The sequence below is a fragment of the Bison bison genome, unplaced genomic scaffold, assembly GCF_000754665.1.
Source record: "Bison bison bison isolate TAMUID 2011002044 unplaced genomic scaffold, Bison_UMD1.0 scf7180017864379, whole genome shotgun sequence".
NCBI classification, from domain to species: Eukaryota; Metazoa; Chordata; class Mammalia; order Artiodactyla; family Bovidae; genus Bison; species Bison bison.
The window spans coordinates 10,402,024-10,429,400 of record NW_011494951.1 but is presented as its reverse complement, the minus strand read 5'-3'; the positions used below and the strand labels follow the sequence as shown (position 1 = coordinate 10,429,400).

The 27,377-nt window shown below is 42.7% G+C and overlaps 2 protein-coding genes across 7 annotated transcripts in view; one reads left to right on the top strand and one right to left on the bottom strand.

The window, feature by feature from the left end:
• LDB2 (LIM domain binding 2) overlaps window positions 1-27,377 on the top strand; it is a 454,021-nt gene that overhangs the window by 363,506 nt on the left and 63,138 nt on the right. For all 6 annotated transcript variants that reach the window (XM_010857301.1, XM_010857299.1, XM_010857300.1 and 3 more), the window contains exons 3-5: window positions 10,023-10,195; window positions 18,294-18,416; window positions 20,801-20,884. In XM_010857301.1, coding sequence (XP_010855603.1) covers window positions 10,023-10,195; window positions 18,294-18,416; window positions 20,801-20,884 — 380 coding nt within the window. The remainder of the gene's footprint in view (window positions 1-10,022; window positions 10,196-18,293; window positions 18,417-20,800; window positions 20,885-27,377) is intronic.
• Window positions 25,660-27,377, bottom strand: part of LOC105001136 — a 2,187-nt gene continuing 469 nt past the window's right edge. Inside the window, exon 2 of the mRNA XM_010857296.1 lies at window positions 25,660-27,375. Coding sequence (XP_010855598.1) covers window positions 27,016-27,375 — 360 coding nt within the window. The 3' untranslated portion in view covers window positions 25,660-27,015. The remainder of the gene's footprint in view (window positions 27,376-27,377) is intronic.

The window sequence follows — 27,377 nt, the reverse complement described above, 5'->3', positions numbered from 1 at the left end:
AACTCTCACATCCATACATGACCACTGGAAAACCCATAGCCTTGACTAGACGGACCTTTGTTGGCAAAGTAATGTCTCTGCTTTTGAATATGCTATCTAGGTTGGTCATAACTTTCCTTCCAAGGAGTAAGCGTCTTTTAATTTCATGGCTGCAGTCACCATCTGCAGTGATTTTGGAGCCTAAGAAAATAAAGTCTGACAGTGTTTCCCCATCTATTTCCCATGAAGTGATGGGACCGGATGCCATGATCTTAGTTTTCTGAATGTTGAGCTTTAAGCCAACTTTTTCACTCTCCTCTTTCACTTTCATCAAGAGGCTTTTGAGTTCCTCTTCACTTTCTGCCATAAGGGTGGTGTCATCTGGATATCTGAGGTTATTGATATTTCTCCCGGCAATCTTGATTCCAGCTTGTGCTTCTTCCAGCCCAGCGTTTCTCATGATGTACTCTGCATATGAGTTAAATAAGCAGGGTGACAATATACAGCCTTGATGTACTCCTTTTCCTATTTGGAACCAGTCTGTTGTTCCATGTCCAGTTCTAACTGTTGCATCCTGACCTGCATACAGGTTTCTCAAGAGGCAGGTCAGGTGAACTGCACTGAGATTGAGCTGCCAGTCTTTGCAGCAGCCAAGAAGGTTCTGGATAGTCTGGCCCCACCTCCTTTTCTGAGCTCACCTGTCATCTCACTCTCCGTGACTATGGTCCCACCACACTTCCTTCCTTCTGACCCTGGGACACACCAGGCTCATTCAGTTCCAGCTCGTTTCTGTCTTAGGGCTTTTGCCTTATAGGACCTTTTCATTCCCAGATGCTCACATGACCTGTCCAGCCTAGACTCAGTCCATCAACACCTCGCCACTGCAGCCTTGCAGACCAGCCAACCTAAACCAGCCTGCCTTCCTTCCCTACCAATTTTATTCTCTGTCTTCCCACTGTCTGCTATTTATCCCCAACACCTAGAACAATGTCAGGCCCATTGCAGGTACTTAATAAACATATATTGAATGAAAGAATCTTTGAAATAGCAAGAAAGAAGAATGTTTAAATCAGATTGCTTTGTTTACAAAAAGTAATTAAAGGTACATGACAATGAAAATAATTCATGAAAGTCAAGTGATTTGGGCTTGCTTTACCTTCATCAAGACAAAGGAATCTGCCTTAATCCTGTATCACCCCCATCAAAGTTCAAGTATGTTTTAATTCCATTGTTTTGGTTATATAGTTATATTTGGTGGCTCAGTAGTAAAGAATCTTCCTGTCAATGCAGAAGCCGCAGGAGATGCGAGTTCAATCCCAGGGTCAGGAAGATCCCCTGGAGGAGGAACCAGCAACCCACTGCAGCATTCTTGCCTGGAGAATTCCAAGGACAAAGGCTCCAGTGGGCCACAGTTCATGGGGCTGCAGAGTCGGACACAACTGAGCTACTATGTATGAAGTCACAAGTACCATAAATAAAAACATCAGTGTTGTTTACTTCAGAACTAGGAGCACTCCCGTTCTGTTAGCATAATGCATTTACTAACATCTGAATTCAGAGAAGTCTCAAGTTGACCGAATCTTCACGTGTGTTATGTAGTAGAATTTTGCACTTACGATGTAGTGGTATCTCTAGTAGAATTTCCTTTTGAATTTTTGAGGTACTGCAGCTTTAGAACAACTCTATAAAAACTACTCAGATTTAGGCCATCAGTTTATCCATTGTCATGTTTATGAAAAAATGTTTAAAAATCATAGTTCTCAATTGCTTAATAATAATTAACTATGCCTAATTAAAAGCACTAATGTGCAGTATGGTAGCATGATTTCCTTTTCCAATGAGGTAGAAAATCACTAGTTAAATAATTGTCAAGGGTGAAGTGGTCCTAATATATTGTTAGTTATATGCATCGCTCTTATTCCCCATTTTCACTGGGATCCTCAACCTTTTACATTTTTTGGAGTGATTTTTCTTTGAAAGGTGAAGTTACAGACATTTAGAATATAAGGGATGGCCCCAAACCAAAAGGTCTTCACATTGGACAATGGTTTTCAGAGCGCTTAAGATCTGAACATTAGAACCTCAGTTTAGCCAGGATCTTTACCAAGAGCTTAGCATCACATCTCATAAACTATCTGAGAGTTAGACACTCCCCAGACTAGGAGTAATTGTTACATTGATTTCCCTAGAAGTATCTGAGTATGTTCATTTCACCACAACCTCATCAGGTTGATGTTTTAATCTTTTAAATTTTATTTTAATATGTGTTTTGGTTACTAGTTTGAACGTTTTCTCATGTGATTATTTCTTTCTTACAGTTTCTTTCATGTGAATTCCTTCTAAACATCCTCAAGAGTTTAAGAAAAACATTTCATAATTATTAGTAGAGACAAACTGCTCCAAAAGGCAGATGCTTATATCTTCTCAGTGATTAAGAGCTACCAATGTGTACCATTTAGTTTCTAAATAGGGGGAAATCAGCTAATATCTACGGGTATCAGCTTAATGTCTACAAGTAACCCCTACGAGAAAAAAAGAGAAGCTAGATCCTGCCTCCACAGCTCCATCAGCCCTCCAATTTTCACAGCAAGAATTTCTGGGGAAGAAGGGCCAATGCCTGGGGACAAACAGAACAACAAGGAAAAACTTCCCAAGGAACTGGAATTCAGAGCTCAGCACCCAAATTACCTTAGGATAATGGGCTTCCCTGGTGGCTCAGATGGTAAAGAGTCGGCCTGCAGTGCAGGAGACCGGGGTTCAATCCCTGGGTTGGGAAGATTCCCTGAGGAAGGAAATGGCAACCCACTCCAGTATTCTTGCCTGGGAATTCCCATGGACTGAGGAACTGATGGGCTACAGTCCGCGTGATCACAGAGTCAGACACGACTGAGCAAATAGCGCTCGCGCGCACACACACACACAAATTGTTAGCTATTCTGAACTAATCATGTTTACCTACAAGGTAGAGCCTTGTTTAAACATTCTTTATACACATTTCAGACTCCTGAATAATTTAATCTGTGATCTTCTTTTCTGTTTCATAGACACATGGATAAATAACATATACAGTATTCCACTCACATGTCACAGAAAATCTTCTCATGCTATCTGACTCTCCATACTTTCTCTTTCCAGTTTTTTGGAGCTTTGACTTAAATGTGTTAGAAAAATAGAATCACTTTTATAATTATTAGAATCTTAATCTCTTTTCAAGTATATTTGAAAGATACAATCCCTTTCATGGAGGCACAAATGTAGATTTATCATATCAATATTTAAATTATTTTCTATTCCAAGGATTAATGTATCAATGTAAAGCATAGGTATAGCTTATGAGTGGGACAGTACACAACTTAAATAGATTCCGAATTGGTGTGGCTGATGAATTAGGGGACCACGGGGTCTAAATCTGAAATGTTCACTTTAAAGCCATTTATATTAGGCTGTGCAATGTGGATGCACCATTTATTAAATTAAAAGGACATTTTAATCTTAGTGCCTCAAAAGTAATAAAATTGTACATCAAATTCAGGATTCAGAAGAAAACGGCAAAGTTCAAAATCACAAATCTATTTTTTAACTTTATTTTTACATTATGTTACAGATACTTAGATATTTGTTATTAGAAATGAGGTGTTAAGACAAGGAAAAAAATCTATCTTTGTGTTTCCAGCACCTGCCAAGGAGCTCTGCACCTACTCTGGGTTCAGTAAAGGTTTATAGAGGAGATCAATGAATGTGTTATAGAGCCGGTTCCTCAAACACATGCAATTCTTTCTTCTGGTTTCTTTTCCCATTCATTGTACATTAAATGTTGTATCTAGTGTGCATGCATGTCTTGTATTTTTGACTCCACTCCCTGGTAGAACAGAAGCTCTTTGATGGCAGACAGAATAACAGCCTCCCAGAAAAGTTCAGTCCTAACCCCTGGAACCTATGAAGACATTACCTTTTGGCAAAATGAACTTTGCAGATTCGATTACATGAGGGATCTTGAGGTGGGCAATGATCTTGGATTATTTGGGTGGGCCCAGTGCACTCAGGGGGCTTCCCAGGTGACAGTGGGTAAAGAATCTGCCTGCAGTGAAGGAGATGCAGGAGACCTGGGTTCGATCCCTGGCTCAGGAAGATCCCCATGGAGGAGGCCATGGCAACCCACTTCAGTATTTGTGCCTGGAGAATCCCATGGGCAGAGGAGCCTGGAGGGCTGCAGTCTATGGGGTTGCAAAGACTCAGCGACTGAAGTGACTGAGCACACACACGTGCACACAGCACTCATGAGGGTCCTCAGAAGTGGGAGAGGGAGGCAGAGGAGGAGGCGAGGATGAGACCATGTAGAGGCCGTCCACCGTTGCTGACTCTGAAGATGGAGGAAGTGGCCACAGTCAGGCAGTAAGAGAGAGCTGTGGATGCTGGAAAAGCAGGAAAAGTGAATCTTCCCTAGAGCCTCTAGAAAGGAGCACAGCCCTGCTGACACCTTAATTTGGGCCCAGCAAGACCCACGTCAGACTATCAGAACTATAAGATAAGTAATAGATGATAGATAAATAATAGAGGATAGATAGACAGATGGATTTTAAGGCATTAAGTTTGTTGCTGTTGTTTAGTTGCTAAGTCACGTCCAACTCTGCAGCCCCATGGACTGTAGCCCCCCGGGCTCCTCTATCCAAGGGATTTCCCAGGCAAGAAAATTAGATTAGCTTGTCATCTCCTTCTCCAGGGGATCTTCCCAACCCAAAGATCGAACCTGTGTCTCCAGCATTGGCTGGTGGATTGTTTACCACCGAGCCATCAGGGAAGCCCAAGTTTGTAACAGCAACAATTAAAATACAGATACAGTCTTTGACAACTTTTTCTTATCACTTCCTCTTTATTTTGTGTGTCCCCTCCTTTATTCCATGCTGAAACAGGACAACATTAATCAAGATATCTCTGTTTACTAATCACAGAAATCTAACACAAACTCGAGCAAAAAAGTGGGGGTCCATATTTCACATAAGTGGGACCTCCAAGAGATGGAGCGGGCTTCTGTCCCAGCTAAGATGAGCCCCACATCAGTCCACAGAGTCAGTCTCTCTTATCTGCTTCCTCTGTACAGAATTCAGCATCTCTACAATTCACATGCTTTTAGGGGCAAAACTATCCTCTTCCAGGGAAGAATTCTAATGTGTCCATCTTTGTAGCCTAAGAGATTGAAAGTCTGCTGTGATTGTCCATTACTGACTTAGGAATGCCCCAAGACGCTTGTTTTATTCACTCATGATTCTGCAGTTTGGGCAAAGTCTCTGGAAGGCAGCTCGCTTCTGATCCATGTGAGACACACTCAGGGCAGCTCTTTGGGGGCTCAAGTGTCCAGAACATCCTTCCTCATGCAAGCTACTGCTGGCTGTTGGCTGGATGCTCAACTGGGGATGTTGTCCTTTGTTCTCCCCTTCATGCGACTGTTCCACGCGGCTAGGTTGGGCTTCTTGCAGGATGGCAGTTGTAAAGAGTAGTTGGACTTTGCACATAGCAACCAGTTTTTCCCTTAAGCTCAAAGTGGAAGCGTCTAGGCCTTCTCAAGTTTGGGCCCCAACAGACACAAGGTTACTCGTGCCACCTTCTATATATTTTTTAATTTATTTTTTTTTAATTGGAGGATAATAGCTTTACAATACTGTGTTGGTTTCTACCATATATCAACATGAATCAGTCACAGATATAGGCATGTCTCCTCCCCCTTGAACCCCCCTCCCTCCCCCGACTCCATGCCACCGCTCTGTTGTTGTTCAGTCACTCACTCGTGTCCGACACTTTGCGACCCCAAGGACTGCTGCACGCCAGGCTTCCCTGTCCTTCACCATCTCCCACAGCTTGCTCAAACTCATGTCCGTTGAGACAGTGATTTCCATCCAGCAATCTCAGTCCTCTGTCATTCCCTTCTCCTCCTGCCTTCAATCTTTCCCAGCATCAGGGCCTTTTCTAATGAGTCAGCTCTTTGCATCAGGTGACCAAAGTAGTGGAGCTTCAGCTTCAGCATCAGTTCTTCCAGTGAGTATTCAGGACTGATTTCCTTTAGGATGGATTTGTTGGATCTCCTTGCAGTCCAAGGGACTCTCAAGCGTCTTGTCCAACACCACAGTTCAAAAGCATCAATTCTTCGGTGCTCAGCTTTCTTTATGGTCCAACTCTCACATCCATACTTGACTACCAGAAAAACCATAGCTTTGACTAGATAGACCTTTGTCAACAAAGTAATGTCTCAGCTTTTTAGTATGCTGTCTAGGTTGGTTATAGCTTTTCCTCCAAGGAGCAAACACCTTTTAATTCTGCCCCCCCCCCAGGTTGTCACAGAATTCAGGGTTTGAGCTCCCGGCATCATGCAGCAAGTTCTCACTGTCTGTCTTATACATGGTACTGCACATACGTCAGTGCTCCCTCCATCCGTCCCCCCCTCCTTCCCCCACTGTGTCCACAAGTCAGTCCTCTGTGTCTGTCTCTCCATTTCTGCTGCAGATAGGTTCAACAGTACCCTCTTTCTAGACTCCATATAAATACATTAATATAGGATATTTGTCTTTCTCTTCTGGACTTACTTCACTCTGTGTAATCTTCAAAAACCAGATGCTGTAGAAGGTGCTAAGAAAAGGGATCCCTCTTGCCCTGTTGGTGGGACTACAAATTGATACAACCACTATGGAGAATGGTGCAGAGATTCCTTGAAAAACTAGGAATAAAACTACACTATGACCCAGCATTCCCAATACTGGGCATATATCCTGAGAAAACTGTAGTTGAAAAAGACACATGTACCCCAGTGTTCACTGCAGCACGGTTTACAATAACTAGGACATGGAAGCAACCTAGGTGTCCATCAACAGATAAATGGATGAAGAAGTTGTGATACATATACACAGTGGGATATCGCATGCGTGCTTACTAAGTTACTTCAGTCATGTCCCACTGTTTGCAACCCTGTGGACTGAAGTCACCAGGCTCCTCTGTCCATGGGGATTCTCCAGACAAGGATACTGAAGTGGGTTGCCATGCCCTCCTCCAGGAGATTGTCCCGATCCAGGAATCGAACCTGAATCTCTTATGTGTTCTTGCATTGGCAGCCAGATTCTTTACCACTAGCCACCTAGGAAGCCCCAGTGGAATATTACTCAGCCATAAAAAAATGCATTTGACTCAGTTCTAATGAGGTAGATGAACCTAGAGCTTATACAGAGTGAAGTAAGCCACCTTCTATTTATGAAAGCAGAACACAGGATCCAGGCCTGATCTGAAAAGAGGAGGCTACATACGTAAGGTTGTGAATCCCACTGCTGTGATTCACTGGGGTCATCAGAGTAGCTAGTCTACCACGGAGGATACCAGAGCCTTGTGCGTGACGGTCCAAGTCAGACAGTGGGAAAATGGTAGAGCTAGTCCCACAAAGGACTCGGGACTGAAAACAACCCTCAGGTATCCCTAACAATCATTTCCTTCAGTGACAGAAAGGATTCAGTGAAGCAAAGTCGACACCCTCTATGTCTATTGAGTATAGAGCTTGTGCATTATCTAGAGTCAGAGAGAATATACTAGATGCAGACAAATACTCTATAATTCCACTTATACACGTCACCTAGAGTAGTCAAATTCATAGAGTCAGAAAGTATATTAGATGCCAGGGAACAAGGGATCAGGAGGCGGGGAGGGGAGCCAGTATTTAAAGGGGACAGAGTTTCAGTTTAGGAAGGTGAAAACTTGAGGAGGTGGGTGATGGTGAGAGCTGCCCAGCAAAGTGAACATACTTTTAAAATAGTATGCTGTGTTTTATGTGACTTTTATCACAAAAAAAAGATTGAAAAATTTCAATTGAAAGTTAAGGAATTTTGAACTTTTTTCCCATTTGAATTTCCTTAAACTATGAATGAAAATAATGCTTACATATAGCAAACACTACTACAGAGAAATTAAATTGTGCATGATTCATGAATAAATGATAATGTGGCTAATCCAGTGATGTTTATTTGCATAACCTTTTTAATGTGACAATTCCTTGGATATTGTAGTGAAATATTTTCACCCCACATCTATATTTTTATGGTGTGTGTTTACTTTCCACAGTACATATCCCAAAATGTCAAAATTGCTAGAGCTGATTTATGGTAATTAGTTTTAACTTGGAATATTTGAAATGCATTTAATTAATTTTAGCTGTTTAGCAAAGTACAATAAGGTTTTTCATATTAGCAAAGTTTTCTTTATGACGTATCAGCTATGCATATGTTTAAGGATATGACGGACTCAAATGACTCTTATTTGAATTTTATATTTAGCAAATAAGCATGCACTATTGGGGATTAGGCAGTATTTAGGAAGTGTATGTATAAGGATTACTTAGGATGAAATTGCCAAAGATCCTGGAATATTCAGCACACACTTGTTGATTGATTTCACTGCAGTAAATATGAAGCAATAACAACTATATAAGTTATTCAGAGACTAGGCATTCACATTGGGATTCTTTAGCGATCACTTCAGAAAACATTTGGCAGAGTATTCTTTTCATAGTATTTTTCCAAATCCGTGTACAAAAGAGATATAGATTCATACGAAATGGATTAATACTGATTCTTTTAAAATGAAATTAAACATTTTTAAGCATTCAAGTGATGATTGCATGATCTTTCCTACTAAAGCACTCTTTGGTAATGTATTTATCTTAAATATTATTTTTGTCTTTCAGGAAGCCTTATATAGTGAATGTAAGAGATTTATTAAAACCTTGAATCACTTGAGAGTGCTTTAGTACTTTGCCTCAAAATCTGCACATAGGCAAAATTCCTGATATTATGAGTTGGGATTTTCAGGGTAAGAGGATTTGAAATCTCTGCTAAAGCAAGGGCTTGTTAGCTGTTTCTAAGCATCATATATCAGAGAGACCCAGCTACTTACGAACCGCTCAAACTAAAATGGGACAGGACAGGACATGCAGAATGAAAGAGACCAATCTAGACCAAGTAGAAGGTATCAGGTTTTCTTAAGATGGCCCTTTGATTCTGGAAAGAGATTTTCTTTCAACTCCAGAAGCAGATAGAGCAGTGCACATTCACGTAGGTATGGATTTCTTTGTATACAGATAGGGATCACTTGTTAAAGATATCCATTCATTAAAGCAGTTTGAGACATGGTGATGGAAAGTGTTTCAATGTATGCAGATTTTTTTAAAGTTTTTATTTTATATTGGAATGCATCTGATTAACAATATTGTGATAGTTTCGGGTGAACTGCAAAGGGACTCAACCATACATATACATAATATCCATTCACCCCCAAATTCCCTTCCCATCGAGGCTGCCACACAAAGTTGAGCAGAGTTCCCTGTGCCATACAGTAGGGCCTTGCTGGTCACTCATTTTAAATATCACAGTGTGTACATGTCCATCCCAAACTCCTACGGGCATTTGCAGATTTGACGTTAGACACCCCAGTTATCTACTCATAAGTCACATGTCTTTCAAACATTCCTAATAACTTTTTCTTTTGTAATAATCTTTGTGTTTCTTATAGTTCCTTATTCTCTTGACTTTGTGCTGAAGATCCAATGAGTGAGTGAAGCCCAAAAATAATTCATAGCCCACAAAGCATTACATTATCAAAACTTATATTACTATGACTACTACTAATAATAATAAAACATGATTGAGTAACCGGTGTGCAATCCATTGAAAAGTCCAAGTGAATTGGATATGTTTTATTTTTTGAAAATATGTTAACTTAAAGAATATCTATGTGGTCAAAAGTCATCAGCATTTCCCCCTTTATGTTTTAAGTACTAACTCTTAAATTATTGATGAATGCCAAATCTGGAAAGATGGTTGCATAAATTTTTTGTGAATACTTAGAGATTTTATTTTATTACCTGTAAGCCATAAAGGATATGGCAGTTGGTAACGAGAAAAAATTTGCCTCTTGGTATGATCTGTATCCAGTTGGAGGTCTGGCCGTGGTGTGGGGTATATGGGACCATCCGGATATTATTGTTAATGGTTTGTTTCTCTGCATGTCTCTTCCAGCTATCGGCAGGACCCTCATCCCTCGTTATTTTAGCACTGTGTTTGAAGGAGGGGTGACCGACCTGTATTACGTTCTCAAACACTCGAAAGAGTCCTACCACAACTCGTCCATCACCGTGGACTGTGACCAGTGTGCGATGGTCACCCAGCATGGGAAGCCCATGTTTACCAAGGTACGGGCTGGGCTCGGCGACACGGCTTGCTCTCCTCTGGGTGTGCTGCAGGATACTGATTAGGGTTTTCTTCTGGAACATTAAGCTGACCTCTCACATGTCAGATGCGAACAGCCCTGTGAGGTCATCTCTTTGGTTTGTAACCTGGCAAGACTCTTTGGGGGAGCCCTGTGCATTTGATACAGACCCCAAGAAAGTCAAACAGGATAAACCTTCAAGAAAGAGAAGAGAGTTTTGGCTGCCTATCAAACGTAGGCTACTAAATTACAATTTTGGTGGGTTTTTTCTTTTTTTTTTTTTTTTAATTGAGATATAATTGACATTTAACAGGTTTCTCTGGTAAAGACTCTACCTGTTAGGTGGGAGACACAGGTTTTTCCCTGGGTTGGGAAGATCCCCTGGAGAAGGGAATGGCAACCCACTCCATTATTCTTGCCTGGAGAATTCTGGGGACTGAGGGGTCTGGCGGACTACAGTCCATGGATTCACAGAGTGTCAGACACCACTGAGCAACTAACACTTACACCATTTATACGTAACAGTGTATTAGTCTTACGTTTACAGCACGTTGATTTGATATATGTATATATTGTGAGGTGATTACTCATAAGTTTAGTTAACAACCATCACTGTGCTTAGTCACTCAGTCATATCCAACTCTTTGCAACCCCATGGACTGTAGCCCCCCAAGCTCCTCTGTCCATGGGATTTCCCAGGCAAAAATACTGGAGCGGGTTGCAATCCCTCCTCCAGGGGATCTTCCTGACCCGGGGATCGAACCCAGCTCTCCCACATTGCAGGCAGATTCTTTACTGTCTGAGCCACCAGGGAAGACCCCCATCCATCACCCAGTTCAGTTCAGTTCAGTCGCTCAGTCGTGTCTGACTCTGCGGCCCCATGAATCACAGCACGCCAGGCCTCCCTGTCCATCACCAACTCCCGGAGTTCACCTAAACTCATGTGCATTGAGTCAGTGATGCCATCCAGCCACTACTCATGCTTAAAATGTCTTGCTTGTGATGAAGCCCTTTAACATATTATTGACTGGGGGATTTTTTTTTAGAAACTAATGCCTGTGGTGTTAATATGTCTCTGGTCAGTAATGTGTTAAAGACTATTAGTAACTTTCAAATATACAACACTCGAAAGATACTGTGTATTATTCACTATAGCCCATGATGATATACATTACATAGAATTTCGGTTTTGATACTCAGGGATATCCTACAACTAAAAGAACATTCTTCTATTATTGTGCAGTCAGTATTTGTGCTGTGTTACTGAAATTAAAGTTTTTAAGGCTAAATTCAAATATTAAGAAGCAGGGGGAAAATCAACAAACCACAATTCAACTAGTCATAATCTTTAAGGAATACAAAAGTATAAAAATATAAATGGAAAGCTATAGACAATCCCTTTATATCATCTCCCAAGCAGAAAAATTAGTAAGAATAAATATTTAGTCAAAGAAGCTGGAAAATGGAAGTTTATTTTAATGAACACTAGTTCATTGCATTTTGACTAAGACTCAGTGTGAAACCAGTTTGTAACATCAACAAAACCAGTTCTTTCTTTTAGCTGAAAACACAAATGACAACCTTCTCTTTATAGTCAAGAGAAGCTGAATTATCAGGGTTAATTGCGGAAGCCTAAATTATAAAACTGAAGATGTGTCTCCTACTTACACACTATTTTGCTGAAAGAGTAGATATAAAACATTTATTATTTAAAGTATTCTTTGATCTTGGTGCAATTTCACCTTTCTGGTGCCCACAGGGGTGTTAAAAACGACAGGCAAAGAAATGCTTATATAAATGCAAAAACGAATCATCCAGTGCCGTTGAGTCTATGGTATCTTGATTATCATCCACAGACATTTTAAATGTGGAATAGGAGGAGGGTTTTTCCCATTTTCCCTTTTTAACCATTGAGCGGAGAGAAAAGCTGTCAGTCTGGGCTAAGGAAGATTCCCACTGCGTGTGATGGAGCGTGCTGGTCTTGAGAGTTTTGCTGTGTGCAAAGGAATGGTCACCTGGGTGATGGTTTACTCTGTCCATGACTCACTTATTTTTGAAGACACCAAACATTTACATCACCTGTGGATACAGGAGCCATTTCTAGAATTACAAAGCCCGAGCACTGCAGGGAAAGCCTTTTTCTGTTGCTTCCGTATCCATTGTGTAAGCTTAGCGTTACTTTCCCTGGAAAAGGGAACGGCAACCCACTCCAGTATTCTGTGACTGAGCAACTCACACACACACATACATGGTGTTACAGCTTCCCACGTGGCGCTCGGGGTAGAGAATCCGCCTGCCAAGGCAGGAGACATAGGAGACACGGGTTCAATCCCTGGGTCAGGAGGATCCCCTGGAGAAGGAAATGGCACCTCATTCCAGTATTCTTGCCTGGAAAATCCCATGGACAAAGGAGCCTGGCGGGCTACAGTCAGTGGGGCCACAAAGAGTCAGACACGACTGAGCCACTCAACACACTAACACTAGTGGACTTTTATGTCATTCAAGAAAAACACACCAGTTCCTTATGCCTTCAGAGAAAAAAGAAATCCGTGATAATTAAACTTGGCTGTAACGAAGGAGCTACTTCCAAAGCCTGTAGCCACTGAAAATAAAAATGCATATTGCAATGAGCCTTTCGTATATTTCCTCCATGTCTTTCTCAGACCAAAACTTTTTCAGAAATGAACATAGTTGCTCTGAAGATATCGTGCTGTACATGCCAGATTGGTTTTAAATCAAAAAGAATCCCATTCTTCCTATGACTTGATAAGGTGGTTTTTTTTACCATTCAAATTAAGAAACCAAGGTTCTCCTCTGTTGCTTCCTCCTCCCTGCTGGAGCGCTCCCTCTCGCATGGCACCCCCTCCCACATGGGGACATTCTCCTGAACTCAGCTCTCTGGGTTTCAAGCTTTAATTATTTAGATCACCCATCTGACTCTACTCCGTGGCAATAGTTTTGCCAGCCCCAGTAATGAATATTTCTATGCTGTGATGAAAAAGATCACTTTCTGGGAAATGTAGCTTAGCTGTGTGGCCTTCGTCCAGATGCTAATTATGCACATTTATTTTTAGAATATTCCAAAGTGTTTCTTTTTTTTTTTTTGCTCCTTGGGTGATTATTATACTACCCAAAGAATCTTTCCAATTTTTCTTTTGTTCTTATATTAATTAAAAATAACTCATCTTTGTGTAATAAAATAATATGGTGATTTAGTAGAAATCAGAAATCTAATGACCTTTCAGTACCACAAAGAAAAATAGTTTGGTAGCTGATGCTTTTTTTTTTTAAAGGGGAGCCTGCTATTAGTACATGGTATCACTTAGCACATTATGTGCAGGCATTTTCGCATTGTTCTAATTTAGACTATCAATAAACTCTAATTCTCCAAATAGCGTTTGACTCTGCATTTCTGAGTTGCTTTTATGAAAATGTGGTCAACTGCTGAATCAAAAATCAGCCACAGCCCTAATCAACAGTAATATTTAATATTCCTCAGGACCACAAAGCATGTTTTGCAATTTCCTGACCCTAGGGACACTATAGATACTGTAATGAGAGTTTTTATACATATATGCTGAAAGCTTTCTTTTCTGTATTCAACTTTGAATCAAATTGGAAGCAAAGCTTAATAATCAGAAGAGAAATCCCCAAGGCTTTCAGAATTAAAGACCCTTGAATTATATTTGAGGATGTGAATTCTGGCCAATACTGAAGGGACCCTCTCTGGGGTACATGTTGCATCATTTTGGGGTTCACAAACTGGAACCATAATTACAGCCATTATTGGACTCCTTATCATTTCTATAAACATAGGCTACAGTCTTTTCTTATCTCAATTATTTACTGTGAAATGATTTAATACTGTGGAAAAGTACCATGGAAATACCAACCAGTGTGGGCCTCCCTGGCAGCTCAGCTGGTAAAGAATCCGCCTGCAATGCAGGAAACCCCAGTTCAATTCCTGGGTTGGAAATATCCACTGGAGAAGGGATAGACTACCCTCTCCAGTATTCCTGGACTCCCCTGGTGGCTCAGACGGCAAAGAATCCACCGACAATGCAGGAGACCTGGGTTCAATCCCTGGGTTAGGAGGATCCACTGCAGAAGAGAATGGATACCCACTCCAGTATTCTTACCTGGAGAATCCCATGGACAGAGGAGCCTGGCAGGCTACAGCCCATGGGGTCACAAAGAGTCAAACATGAGTAACTTTCACCTTTTTTCCAGTATGAATCCTCACTGATGTCTTTGACAGTTAGTTCATCATTCTTATTATGTTATACTCTTGTGTACGTGCTCAGTCGTGTCTGACTCTGCGACCCCATGGAATGTAGCTCGCCAGGCTCCTCTGTCCATGGGATTTTCCAGACAGGAATACTGGAGTGGGTTGCCATGCCCTACTCCAGGGGATCTTTCCAACCCAGGGATTGAACCTGTGCCTCTTAAATCCAGCTACATTGGTAGCCGAGTTCTTTATCATTAGCGCCACCTGGAAAGCCATTTATGCTCTCATCCTGACTCTAATGGAATTACTATATCAATGAGTATATCACTCTAATAAATGTATATATATGTATTTACACATGGGCTTCCTTGGTGGCTAAGTAGGTAAAGAATCTTCCTGCAATGCAGGAGACCCGGGTTCAATCCCTGAGTCAGGAAGATCCCCGGGAAAAGTAAATAGTAACCCACTCCAATATTCTTGCCTGGGAAATTCCATGGACAGTGGAGCCTGAGGGGCAAAGGTGTCCATGGGATCACAAAGAGTTGGACACAACTTAGCAATTAAACCACTATGGATTGACATATGCAGCATTTCCAAGTAAGATACACTGAGCTTTATGCAACTGTTAATCTAAAAGCCTTAGTCCATGCAAACTATTCTAAGCATAAAGACGAAGAAAAATTAAATGAACACTCCCATCTAACAAGCATATTGTATTTCGTAAAAGCTGCATGAGAATCATTTTGTTATACAACGACATGGTCAGTATTGCCTTACGATTAGGCAAAGAAAGAAAAGGGTTAAAAAGCTACGGGTTAGTTTGAGAAATGTTCTTTTTTAGTTCTCTTGTTCCTGGCCTAGTCTCAAGCCAACACGTGATGCACTGAATGCCTGCCAGCCTCTTTCTTGTTGATCCTCCAGAGACCATCTGTGCTGGGGGCATTGATTAGAGTGTGTCTGCTGGGATTACATCTTTTCTGTTGCCATGCCAACTAATCAGCTGATTTTGGTTACCACAGAAACAAAATGTCAGAGCTCACAGTAACATGAATTCAGCACAACAGAAAATGTTTTCTTAATTGGGGACCCTTTTGAATTTGGATTCCAAGTGAAAGGCAGCTTTTTTTTTTTTTTTTAAAGGCCAACTTTAGATAAAAGCTACATTAATTGTATTGATTACGAGGAATGCACAGAGTTTTTCTGAAAAGAGGAAACATTAATTCCTCTTCGTAAGCTATGCTCATTTTTTTAACTATTCCAAACAAGGAATATATATATATATGTATATATTTTTTTCTTAAGCATCTCTATTTCATTTTCTGATTGTTGCATGTAAAATAAAATAAATCACAAAACCTTCAGTTTCCTTTGACCTCCATGAGGAGGGCAGGGCGTGGAGAGGATGGGCAGGGCTTGGGAGGAGGCTGTGGGAAGAATTGCTTGGGGAAGGTCAGCATTGATCAAATTGTCTCCCATCCTTTCATTCAAAGAAGTCACCAGGGCTCCTCAGATGCTAAAGAATCCGCCTGCAATGCCAGAGACCTGGGTTCAGTCCCTGGGTCAGGAAGATCCCCTGGAGAAGGGAATGGATACCTACTCCAGTGTTCTTTCCTGGAGAATTCCATGGACAGAGGAGCCTGGCGGGCTACAGTCCATGGGGTCACAAAGAGTCGGACACGACTGAGTGACTTTCACCCACTTCAGTCATTTAGTTTCCCTTAAAGAAAACACTCAACACAGCCACTTAGATTCAGTTCTCAGAATTCCTCTCTTGCACATGCTATGTCCCGGATAAACCTGAGTCCTTGGTTTTAGCTGAGAAAGGAGGAATCCAAGGTTGTTGCAATGTTTCTTTTCGGAGGCCCTTAGCAGTTTGATGGCAAGAAGAGTTCTCAGCTGGTTTGCTGCATCACAATAAACAAAGAACACAGTTGAACATGGCCTTAGAGATTCTCCAGCTGAGTAATTCATCAGAAGAACTGCACCCAGGCCTCCCCTTATGAAATTCTATTCCTGTGGAAGTAAACCAGAACCTGTCTCTGCCTTAGGTTTTTGTCTCATAAACACAAAACAAATAGATTAGATAATAAAAAAAAAAGCATGACATTTAACTGGGCTAATATTTGCTTAAACATCCAATAACCCCCTCTCTTTAAAAGAAAAGGATTATGGCATCCAAATATCCCTGTCCTGTATTGTCAAGACATTTCTCTGCCCATGTCTGGCCATAGTCACCTCTCTTCTGGGAAAGCCTCCCCTGCTGGTGGCTTCTGTCCTGTTAACACTCAGGGAAGAATTGTGTGGCTTAATCTCCATGCAACTCTTTGGAAAACCTTGGTAAATTAAGTCTGATGCTGGCGGGCAAGGCTCTGGAGGAGTGGTGTGGGGACGCTGAAGTCTTCCCCCATTTCACTGTGCTCTACTCTCATGGCGAAGATCCAGAAACGAGGCTCTGAAGACCACTCAGTCGAGGAGTTTGAGGGCAAGCAGCCCAAACGCCTGGAATTACCCACAGCTTGTGCTAATCGGATCTGAGTCAGAGGCCTTCACCCAGATTATCAATAATTATCTGACAGTGCTTCTGAGACCTTTGATGAAATGAAAATGGCAGGTGTTATTAGCATCTTTCTTTTTTTTTTTTTCAAAGCATCTTTCTTAAGTCATGCTCTATCAACAGGTTACTACTAATTCTCCTGCACTTGGTGTTCTGCTTGTTTAAAGAAAATAGTTCTTTAAATTAGAGAGACTAGGAAGCACCTAACCCAGTGCCTAGGACATAGTTGCAATTCAGTAATTGATGGTTTTTGGTATAAAATTCCCAAAGAAGGAAGTGATTATTCAGTTCAGTGCAGTTGCTCAGTCCTGTCCAACTCTTTGAGACCCCATGGACTGCAGCACGCCAGGCCTCCCTGTCCATTGCCAACTCCCAGAGTTTACTCAAACTCATGTCCATTGAGTCGTTGATGCCATCCAACCATCTCATCCTCTGTTGTCCCCTTCTCCTCCCACCTTCAATCTTTCCCAGCATCAGGGTCTTTTCAAATGAGTCCCTTGGACTGCAAGGAGATCCAACCAGTCCATCCTAAAAGAAATCAGTCCTGGCTGTTCATTGGAAGGACTGATACTGAAGCTGAAACTCTAATACTTTGGCCACCTGATGCGAAGAACTGACTCATTTGAAAAGAAATTTGAAGTGATTATTAAGATTTCATAAAAGGTTGACGTGCTGTACTATGTCACTTCAGTAATGTCCAACTCTTTTTGACCCTATGGACTGTAGCCCGCCAGGCTCCTCTGTCCATGGGATTATCCAGGCAAGAATACTGAAGAGGGTTGCTGTGCCCTGCTCCAGGGGATCTTCCTGACTCAGGGATTGAACCCGTGTCTTTTATGTCTCCTGCATTGGCAGGCGGGTGGTTAACCACTACCGCTGACTTGGGAAGCCCAAAAGAATGATTTACATTGCTAATTATCTTCATGGACTATAGTTTAGACTATTTCTAAAATGATCATATTCCCTATTCAGTTGACTGTTATTTTTTCTTTAAGTATAAATGCAATGATTTCCAAAGTTTTGTACTTTTTTTAGCCTAAGAAATCTTTCTCCAGTCAGGCTTGATCAGAGGTCCACTACTTAAAACAGATAAAACTGAAGCTGTTCTGGTTGAATCAAGAAAGTGAGTGGGAATCTCAGTGTTAGGTGGAGACTTAGCTCTTGTGCCATGTTTCTGCGAAGATCGAGCACCTGCCAAGAGGAGTCAGGGAGACCGCGTTGAGTGGCTGACATGTGAATTACAAAAACGTCGAGATCACCAAGTGCACAACCATTGATCCTCCTGTTTGTCCCTTCCAGGTGTGTACAGAAGGCAGACTGATTTTGGAGTTCACCTTTGACGACCTCATGAGAATAAAAACGTGGCACTTTACCATTAGACAATACAGAGAGTTAGTCCCAAGAAGCATTCTAGCCATGCACGTAAGTACTTAATTTCTATTTCACTTTCTTCCCTTTCATCCCCTCGTCTTACCCAGAAAAGAGAAGCCCTGTTTTCTCACTGTGAAAGAGCTCCCAGAAACTTCATACTTTAGGCAATTAACTCTAAATTTTGAGTTTTCCCATCAAACATTTTCATCCATAGGCCCCTTTTGCCCTCCTTTGTTTCTGAGTTTGGTAAATTGTGAGACTATTTCCTTTCCTACTTTATTATTTTAAACTCCAAATGGAGGTTACCTCAATAAACAGTCTGTACTTTTCTTAAATTCCACGCATTTGTTATCAAGTACCACTCGGCCTGGGCTAATAAACCTGTTATGTATAAATGAGAGAAATAAAACAAGGAGTAGGAAAAAGTTTCCAGTTTTTATTGGAACCATCTGACAAGATGTGGGGTTCACATACCTCCGATGTGTGTGCACACACTTCCTAACCACGGCATTGGAAACCCGAGGAAGACCTGGGTTCCTCTTGATTGAATTTGGCTGTAAATCATATCAAATTGCTTGGACATCAAGAAGGTCCAAGGGTGGATTCGATGCCAATCTAGAGAGATGTTTTAATGGTAAGCCCTGACAGAAACTCATCAGGTCAGTCCCGTGAGAAGGAATCACCAGGCACTGAGTTAATGAATGCTTCTTCCAGAGTGCACGATGCAGCAGCTTCTGAGAAAATGCTCCGGAGCAAAATCAGATTTGAGCCTGATTTTTAAGACCCTATGTGGTGAAAAGAGAATACAATCACAGTTGTAAGTGCAACCCACTCCAGTACTGATTGACAACTCGATCCAGTATTCTTGCCTAGAGAATCCCATGGGCAGAGGAGCCTGGTGGGCTACAGTCCGTAGAGCCTCAGAGTCAGACACAACTGAAGTGACTTAGGACGCACGCACGCATGTCTACAGAGGACCTCTTTTCAGAAATTGAGATGAAAAATGGCAAGCTATTTTCACCTACATTAGTTTTTTTTTTTTTTTTTTTAATTTATCTACACAAAGCCAATTGGTTGCATTACTCTGAGGGAAATTAAGTACAGAAAAAGAATAAATTAAGATGTTGGTATAACCTAGATGGTCTCAGGAATGCAGACCCAGAGGCAAGAAGATGTTTACTTAAGACTTCCTCTGTTTAGCAATAGTTTATATCTATCAAGAGTTTATATCTATCAAGAAAGAAGGAAAAACAAACAGAAAGAAAGAGCAGTGACTAAGAGACTCACCTTACAACGGAATCCAGAAAGAATCTGTTTTCTTTTCTCGCCAAACAGAACACTGGGGGTGGCCCATGAAACATGACATCTTGATATTTTTAATGTGGCTGATATTTCTGAAAATAGAATGCATACCTTTACGGTCCTTCAGGATTAAAGTTGTTGAGGACATCTATTTGTAGCCTCAGCTTAACGGAGAGGAGAGTTAGACATTTTTAATATATATGTATTAATATATTTCATGGCAGTTCCAAAATTTTCAAATATAGGACTCAACTCCCAGCTGCTACAAACACTGTCATGAGATTTCCTTGGTGGTCCAGTGGTTAAGAATCCACGTTTCCATTGCAGGGGTCTCAGGTTCGATCCCTGGTCTAGGAAGAAAGATCCCCCATGCCTCATGATGTGGTCAAAAATAAAACAGAAATGTGTCCTCCCCCCATAAATAACATCAGTAGATAATTAATAGAGATTAGAAAAAAAAATTTGAAGATCTTAAAAAAAAAAAAACTATTATCATAACCCACAGCAAAGGCCAGTCCTAAAGCATGTGTGCGTGTGTGCTAAGTCACTTCAGTCATGTCCAACTCTTTGCGACCCCATGGACTGTAGCCTGGCCAGGCTTCTCTATCCATGGTAATTTTCAGGCAAGAATACTGGAGTAGGTTGTCATTTCCTTCTCCAGGGAATCTTCTCCACCCAGGGATCGAACCCAAGTCTCTTACATCTTCTGCATTAGCATTGGCAGGAAGGTTCTTTACCGCTAGCACCATCTGGGAAGCCCTAAAACATGGTTCTGCCAAACCCAGACCCCACCTCCCCTCAGAGTTAAGGGGGCGCCAGGGACCTGGAGATGTCCTGATCGGGCTTAATAACCCTCCTCTGGAAGACACAAGGCCTCTCACAGAGGAAATAAAGTCCTTTCTCCCATCTGACTCAGTTCAGTTCTCCCTGGCAATGAGTCTTGCGCCGTTGATCCAAAGGTGACCTTGAGCGTTATATGCAAGTATCTTCAAAATGTAAAACAAATTATCTCCAGCAACCTACCCTCTGAGAAAAACTGGCAAGATGCACGTCTTAGCAGCAGTAGCACAGTCGGGACTTCCTTGATACCGTCTTGAGGGGATAAAATATTTGATTTTCTTTTTCCTGTTTAGGCACAAGATCCTCAGGTCTTGGATCAGCTGTCCAAAAACATCACCAGGATGGGGCTGACAAATTTCACCCTCAACTACCTCAGGGTAAGACCAATGGGCTGAGGTATTTCCCGTTGAGTTTGAAAAGTGTTTTAGAGATTTATGCGTATCTTGAACCAAGGAATTAAAATGAGGTAATCTAGCACAATACATATGTCTTTTTAAAATGTATCTTATTCAAGTATAGTTAATTTACAATGTTGTGTTAATTTCTACTGCACAGCAAAGTGATTCAGTTATACATATATATACATTCTCTTTCATTTCGTATTCTTTCCCATTATAGTTATCACAGGATATTGATACAGTTCCCTGTGCTGTACAGTAGGAGTTTGTCGTTTATCCATTCTGTGTATGGCGGTTTGCATCTGCAGATCCAGAACTCCCACTTCATGTCTCCCTTGGCAATCCCAAGGCTGTTCTCTATAGCTGTCAGGCTGTTTTGCAAATAAGTTCATTGTGTCTTATTTTAGATGCCACATGGATGTGATTCTCTATTCTAAGAAGTATTTGTCTTTCTTCTAACATACTTCACTTAGTATGATCGTCTCTAGCTCCATCCATGTTGCTGCAAATGACGCTATTTCATTCCCTTCTGTGGCTGAGCAATATTCCACTGTATGCGTGTACCACATCTTACTTATCCATTCATCCACTGATAGGCATTTAGGTTGTACCCAGGCCCTGGCGACTGTGAATAGCAGCACAATGTGTATGTCTTACACCACTCTGTGTGCCTGTGTGTGTGTGTGATCAATGGATGATTGGATTTAACTAACAAAAAGCATTGAGCCTAGACTTTGTCAGGGTGGGGCATCTTCGCTACGTTTGTATGACTCCCAGAATGAATTATTCAAAGGCTGGCAATGTCTCTCTCATCAAATGCTTCGGTGCTGTGTCCCTTCTGATTGTCTCAAGTCGCCAATGTACTGTTGCCAAGTTCATAGTCTCTGTGTCTGCGTCCAGGGACTCCTCACGTGTAAGGAGGCTCAGTGTGCCTTCCAGAGAGTGTCCCCTGAAGAAACTCACCTCAGTGCTGGAACACAGACATTTATTTCTAAGGCTTGTTGGGGACTCTCTGTGTAACGTGTAATTGGTTTTCTGGTTTAGATGCAGAGTGAATTTTTATTTAAAAAAAAATTAAATGTTAGGCAAAACTCTCTGCCCACATAATACAGCCTCCAGAGTTGGTCTCTGGAAACAAACATCTTTATATTGGTCTATGCTAACAACTACAGTAACATAGTTGGTCAGGGTAACAAACATCACACTGTTTCTTTTTTAAATATTCTATACTCATTTTTATAAATCAGTGTTATTTATATTTTTAAATTTACTTTTGATCAGAGTATAATTGCTTTACAATGTTGCATTGATTTCTGCTGTACAACAAAGTGAATCAGCTGCGTGTGTATATATACCCGCTCCTTCTTGAGCTCCCCTCCCACCCACCCCACCCCTCTAGGTCATTACTGAGCACTGAAGTACTGCACAGTAGATGGCCACTAACTGTCTGTTTTACACGGGGTGGTGTATATATGATCCCCTGGAGGAGGGCACGGCAACCCACTCCAGTATTCTTGCCTGGAGAATCCCATGGACAGAAGAGCCTGGGGGGCTGCAGTCCACAGGGTTGCACAGAGTCAAACACAACTGAAGCAACTTTGCACACACACACGTGCACAGTGTATATATGTCAATGCTGTTTTCAGTGTGGAGTGGCAGTCACCACGTTGCAAGTAGAGGATACGGTTTCCTTCATAAAGCCAGCATTGCCTTCCAGAACGAACAGGAAGGCAGTGGCCATGGTCCACATCCCTTTGCCTCTGAGTTGCTGGCTTCCACATTGCCCTGCTTCTCCAGGGGCCCACCCCATTGGAGTGTCTGTGCCTTGTTTCTTTTCCTTTTTATCTACCTGAAAACTTATATTTACTATTAGATGAAAGCATTGGAACGTGGTCATTTATTTGGCAGTTGATTCTGAGAGGTGGAAAGAATCAGATTCATAGTAAATTCACCTTTAAGCTTTTAAAAATGTCAATTAAACAAGAAGGAAAACCGCAGTGCTGTAGGATTTAGTCAGCTCAAAAATAGTAAAATGGTTGATATTATCAAATTCAAAGGCTAGAAAAAATATACGGATAATTTCTTTATCCTTAAGGGCAGGCTTGTGAATCTTATTTTGAATTCACAGTCCTCTAAGTTCAATCACGTTTGCATACTTCTACATGTTGAAATGCTTTGGCAGGACTTTCTGTTCTGTAAATGAAGAATGATTTTCACAAATGTTTCCAAATTGTGCCCTCATTGGAATGTGACGGGCCCTGAACTAGATGCTGAAGATTCAAAGACAAAAGTCATGGCACCCGTTATGAAGAAACCCTCCCCTATGAGGGTTTATAAAGAGAGATCATTGTATATGAAAGGGTGAATATCATGATAGAAGTTTCCAGACTGAGTTACGGGAGTACAAGATAGATATCTCTGGTGAATCAACCAGAGAAGGTTTCATGGAGGAGGTGATGCCTGAGCAGAGTGTGAAAGAATGAACAAAGAAAAGCCAAAGGAGGAGGAAGGCCTTTTCCATCAGAGGGAGCGGAAGGAGCACAGGTTAGGGAATGGGAAGCCGAGCCGTTGGTGATGCTGAGATGTGAAGGGAGAGGCCGAGGAGAGGAGGGAGAGAGAGTTAGCTGGGAGCCAGGTCTTGGAGCAACTGGCTGGCCGGGGTACCAGGGCCAGGAACCCCCGAAAGGATTAAACATGAGGATAGCAGGGTCTCCGTCCTAAGTAAAGGAAGAAGAGTCTTCTATTCGGTTTAGATGCCCCAGAACCAAACCCAGCTGTTGTGGCAAGACCCAGAGTCAGCCTCACTCCCCGCCACTTCACGCCAACGCGCCCGCCATCTTGGACGCCCTCAGCCAGGGCGCTCCCCACTAAACGGCCCCCTGGTTCCTGCTCAGAGCGAAACCAGGGTCTGCCCAGGAGGCGGGGTCTGAGGAGAGAGCTCTCAGCGGGATAGATGAGGCTGTGTTCTCCCCAACCTCCAGGCTCTGCGTTCAGCACTGGCTCCCGTAAGGGCTGCTGGCACAGAGCCGGTAGGACATGGGGGTCTTCGGTGCTGTTCCAGCCACAGGAATTCAGAAGGCGGCCCTACAGCACCTGGCATTGCGTCTTGTCAGGGGCCAGGAGAGATTTCCTTTGAACCATCTAATGATGCCTCTCATTAAGCAGATAGAGAAGTCCCACACTACATGTCCTCAGCTGACACCTCCAAGGAATCTGGGACTTTGGCGTCCATCCTAGACTCGGTCGCTCAGTCTCTGCTGAGATCTTGAACAGACTATTACATATTTCAGCTGCATTTAACACGGAGTGATAAATGCTGAATTTCCCTCCTCCCTACATGCCCCACCCACCCAGCTTCTCTGTTGTCATCAGTAAAATGGTGACCTTCACCGTGGGATCAGCAAGGTTCACTGGTCCCCACGTCTGCAGTCTTCTGATTGCAGCCTGCAAAGAGTAAGGACATCATACCAGCAGAGAGGGAATGGCATTAGGCCCTCTGCTGATAATGACATGGGGAACCATGTATGGTTTGAGGCAACAGAGAGATGCATTTCCAAGGCTACCACCTAAAGTGAAGTACTGCAGGCTGTCCCGATGTAGCTGGACTCCACAATGGCCCATGTGAAACAGTGCACACTTTCACGTTCCCGTAAAAGAGCTGGCACAGGGGATAGAAATAAAATCAGTCACCCAGCTTTATGCCCCCAAATGACAGACCGGAATTTGAACTTTAGAACCTATGTGTCCATGGCCTTTCTAGTAAGAATGTACAATGATGATTTAAAAATTATTTTTGTAATGACGATGGCACCCCATTCCAGTACTTTTGCCTAGAGAATCCCATGGACGGAGGAGCCTGGTAGTCCATGGGGTCGCTAGAGTTGGACACGACTGAGCGACTTCACTTTCACTTTTCACTTTCATGCATTGGAGAAGGAAATGGCAACCCACTCCAGTGTTCTTGCCTGGAGAATCCCAGGGACGGGGGAGCCTGGTGGGCTGCCGCCTATGGGGTCGCACAGAGTCGGACACGACTGAAGCGACGCAGCAGCAGCAGCATAGTTGATTTACAATTTGTGTTAGTTTCAAGTGTACAGCTAAGTGATTCATAAATATATGTGATACATGCATATATATATATATATTCTTTTTCAGATTCTTTTCCATTCTAGGTTATTGCAAGATATTGAATACAGTCCTGTGTGCTATGCAATGCATTCTTGTTGTTTATCTATTTTATATACAGTAGTGTGGGTCTGCTCATCTCAAACCTGCCCCCTTTGGCAATTGTAAGTTTGTGTTCTATGTCTGTGAGTCAGTTTCTATTTTGTAAGTAAGTTCATTTGCATCATTTTTTTTAGATTCCACAAATAAGTGGCAGCCTATGATATTTAGTTTGTCTGTCTGACCTCCTTCACTTAGCATGACACTCTCTAGGTCAATCCCTGTTGCTGCAAACAGTACTCTCATAGAATGATGATATTGATAGGAATTGGATCATGTCTTTCCTGCCTTGACAGAGAAGTCAGTGTTTCTCACTGGATCCTTAATCTCCTTCACCAAAAGTTATGTCAGCTCCTTGTAGGGTTTAGTGTAAGGATTTGTTGTTGTTGTTTAGTTGCTAAGTCGTGTCCAGCTCTTTCTGACCTCATGGACTGTAGCCCACCAAGCTCCTCTGTCCATGGGACTTCCCAGGCAAGGATACTGGAGTGGGTTGCCATTTCTTCCTCCAGGGGATCTTCCCAAATCAGTGATCGAACCCGTGTCTCTGGCCTCTCCTGCACTGCAGGTGAATTCTTCACCACTGAGCCACCTGGGAAGCCCAATGTGAGGATTAAGAGAGAGAACCCACACAGAGGCCGTAGCCCAAGGTCTCGGCCAGAAAGTGCCCACTTAGTGTTTGTCGCCACAGTTTACCCAGCGCCTGTTATGTGTCGTCTTTGTCCTCCAGCCGGGAACTCCTTGGAGCAACATGGCCTCTGGCTCTCTCCTCTCACTCACAGTCCTCCCAACACCACTTGGCTTCCCAGGCTCATACATCCTGGTTCAGTGGCCATTTGCTCTTCTTGCCTCCACTCACCCGACCCCTTACTCACCTATTGATTGGTTCAGGACACTTTCTGAGCCCACTCTGTCTTCCTGGCAGTGTGCCAGGGGATGGACCTCCATCATGGAGCTGTGGCCTCCTTCCTAGGGTAGTCGTCACGGGCTGGTGGGCGAAGCTGGCAGGGAGAGGTGTGCTGGCTTGGAAGGGCCATGAGAAGAGCCTGGGGAGGGACCTGTGGGTCTCGCGGGGAAGGTGGTCAGCGTAGAAGCCAACCTCCCATCCACAACCCCTCAGGGCAGCTGAGGACCACTTGGCAGGTCATGGCTGAGCAGAATCTCAAACTCAGAGCCCAAAACCAGTGCACAGGGCTTCCATGATGAGACCTGGCCTGGTCAGTGGTCACCAAGAATGAGAAATAAAGCTTAATTTCTTCATTTTAGAACCAAGATCTAACATTTTCCTAGTACTCTTATCACCTAATATTTGCAAAACAGTTGAGCAGTAAGAAAATACATTTATTGGGATTTCCTTGATGGTCCAGAGTGGTTACGATTTCACACTTTCAGTGCAAACCTTACGGGCTCAATCCATGGTCAAGGAACTAGATTCCACATGCTGAGCAGCCGAAAAAAAAGAGGAAAGAAAATAATTTTATTTATAAAAACTACTTTAAAAGCTCTCCCATCCTTCTGAGGAAATGGGCTTTTGGCTCCAGCCTCAGAAAGTCACCTGAAGAGTTGTTTCAACAGAGTTAGCCAGGAATTTCACTAGCCACACACAGCATTGGAAGAAGAAGTCAGACATTTTATCTGGGCAAATACTAATCCAGGGCCTTCTGAATCACAGGAAGAATTTTAAACATCAATGCGCCCTGCTTTGGAAAGGTGGGATAGGAGATTTTTAAATACTTCAGACATCTGAAATTTCAATAAGCTTTGTCTTTCAGGAACCAAAATTAAGCAATACAGGAGGTAAGCAGTTATGATCACCCAGCTTTGCCTGAAATTCCCAATCGCTCTCCCGGCGGCCTGTAGGAGGGTTTACAAGGAGGCGGCTCCCCCAGTTAGAGGAAGGAGCTGGGGAAGCACATAGCCCAGCTCCGGAGATGTGAACACGGATGACGTTGCTGGAGCAGCTGGCAGCGAGCTGCTGGGGACTCTGTGGACCTGATGTTTCTGAAGTGGTCACAGTCCGGCTGTTGTCCTTTAATTTGAGTTCTCAGGTTGCCTGCGTTCCCTCGGCCACTCCAGCACATCAAGGCCGGAGGGGCGTGGTGCCCGGGGGTGTGCCGGCCGGCTCGCTGGTCCCGGCAGAGCAGAGCGGAGGCTTGAGGAGGCAGAGCAGGGATGGCGTCCTGACCACGTGCGGCCTCGCTTCCCCTGGATGCCGTCTTATGACCTCCGAGGGGCCAGGGCTTACTGACCT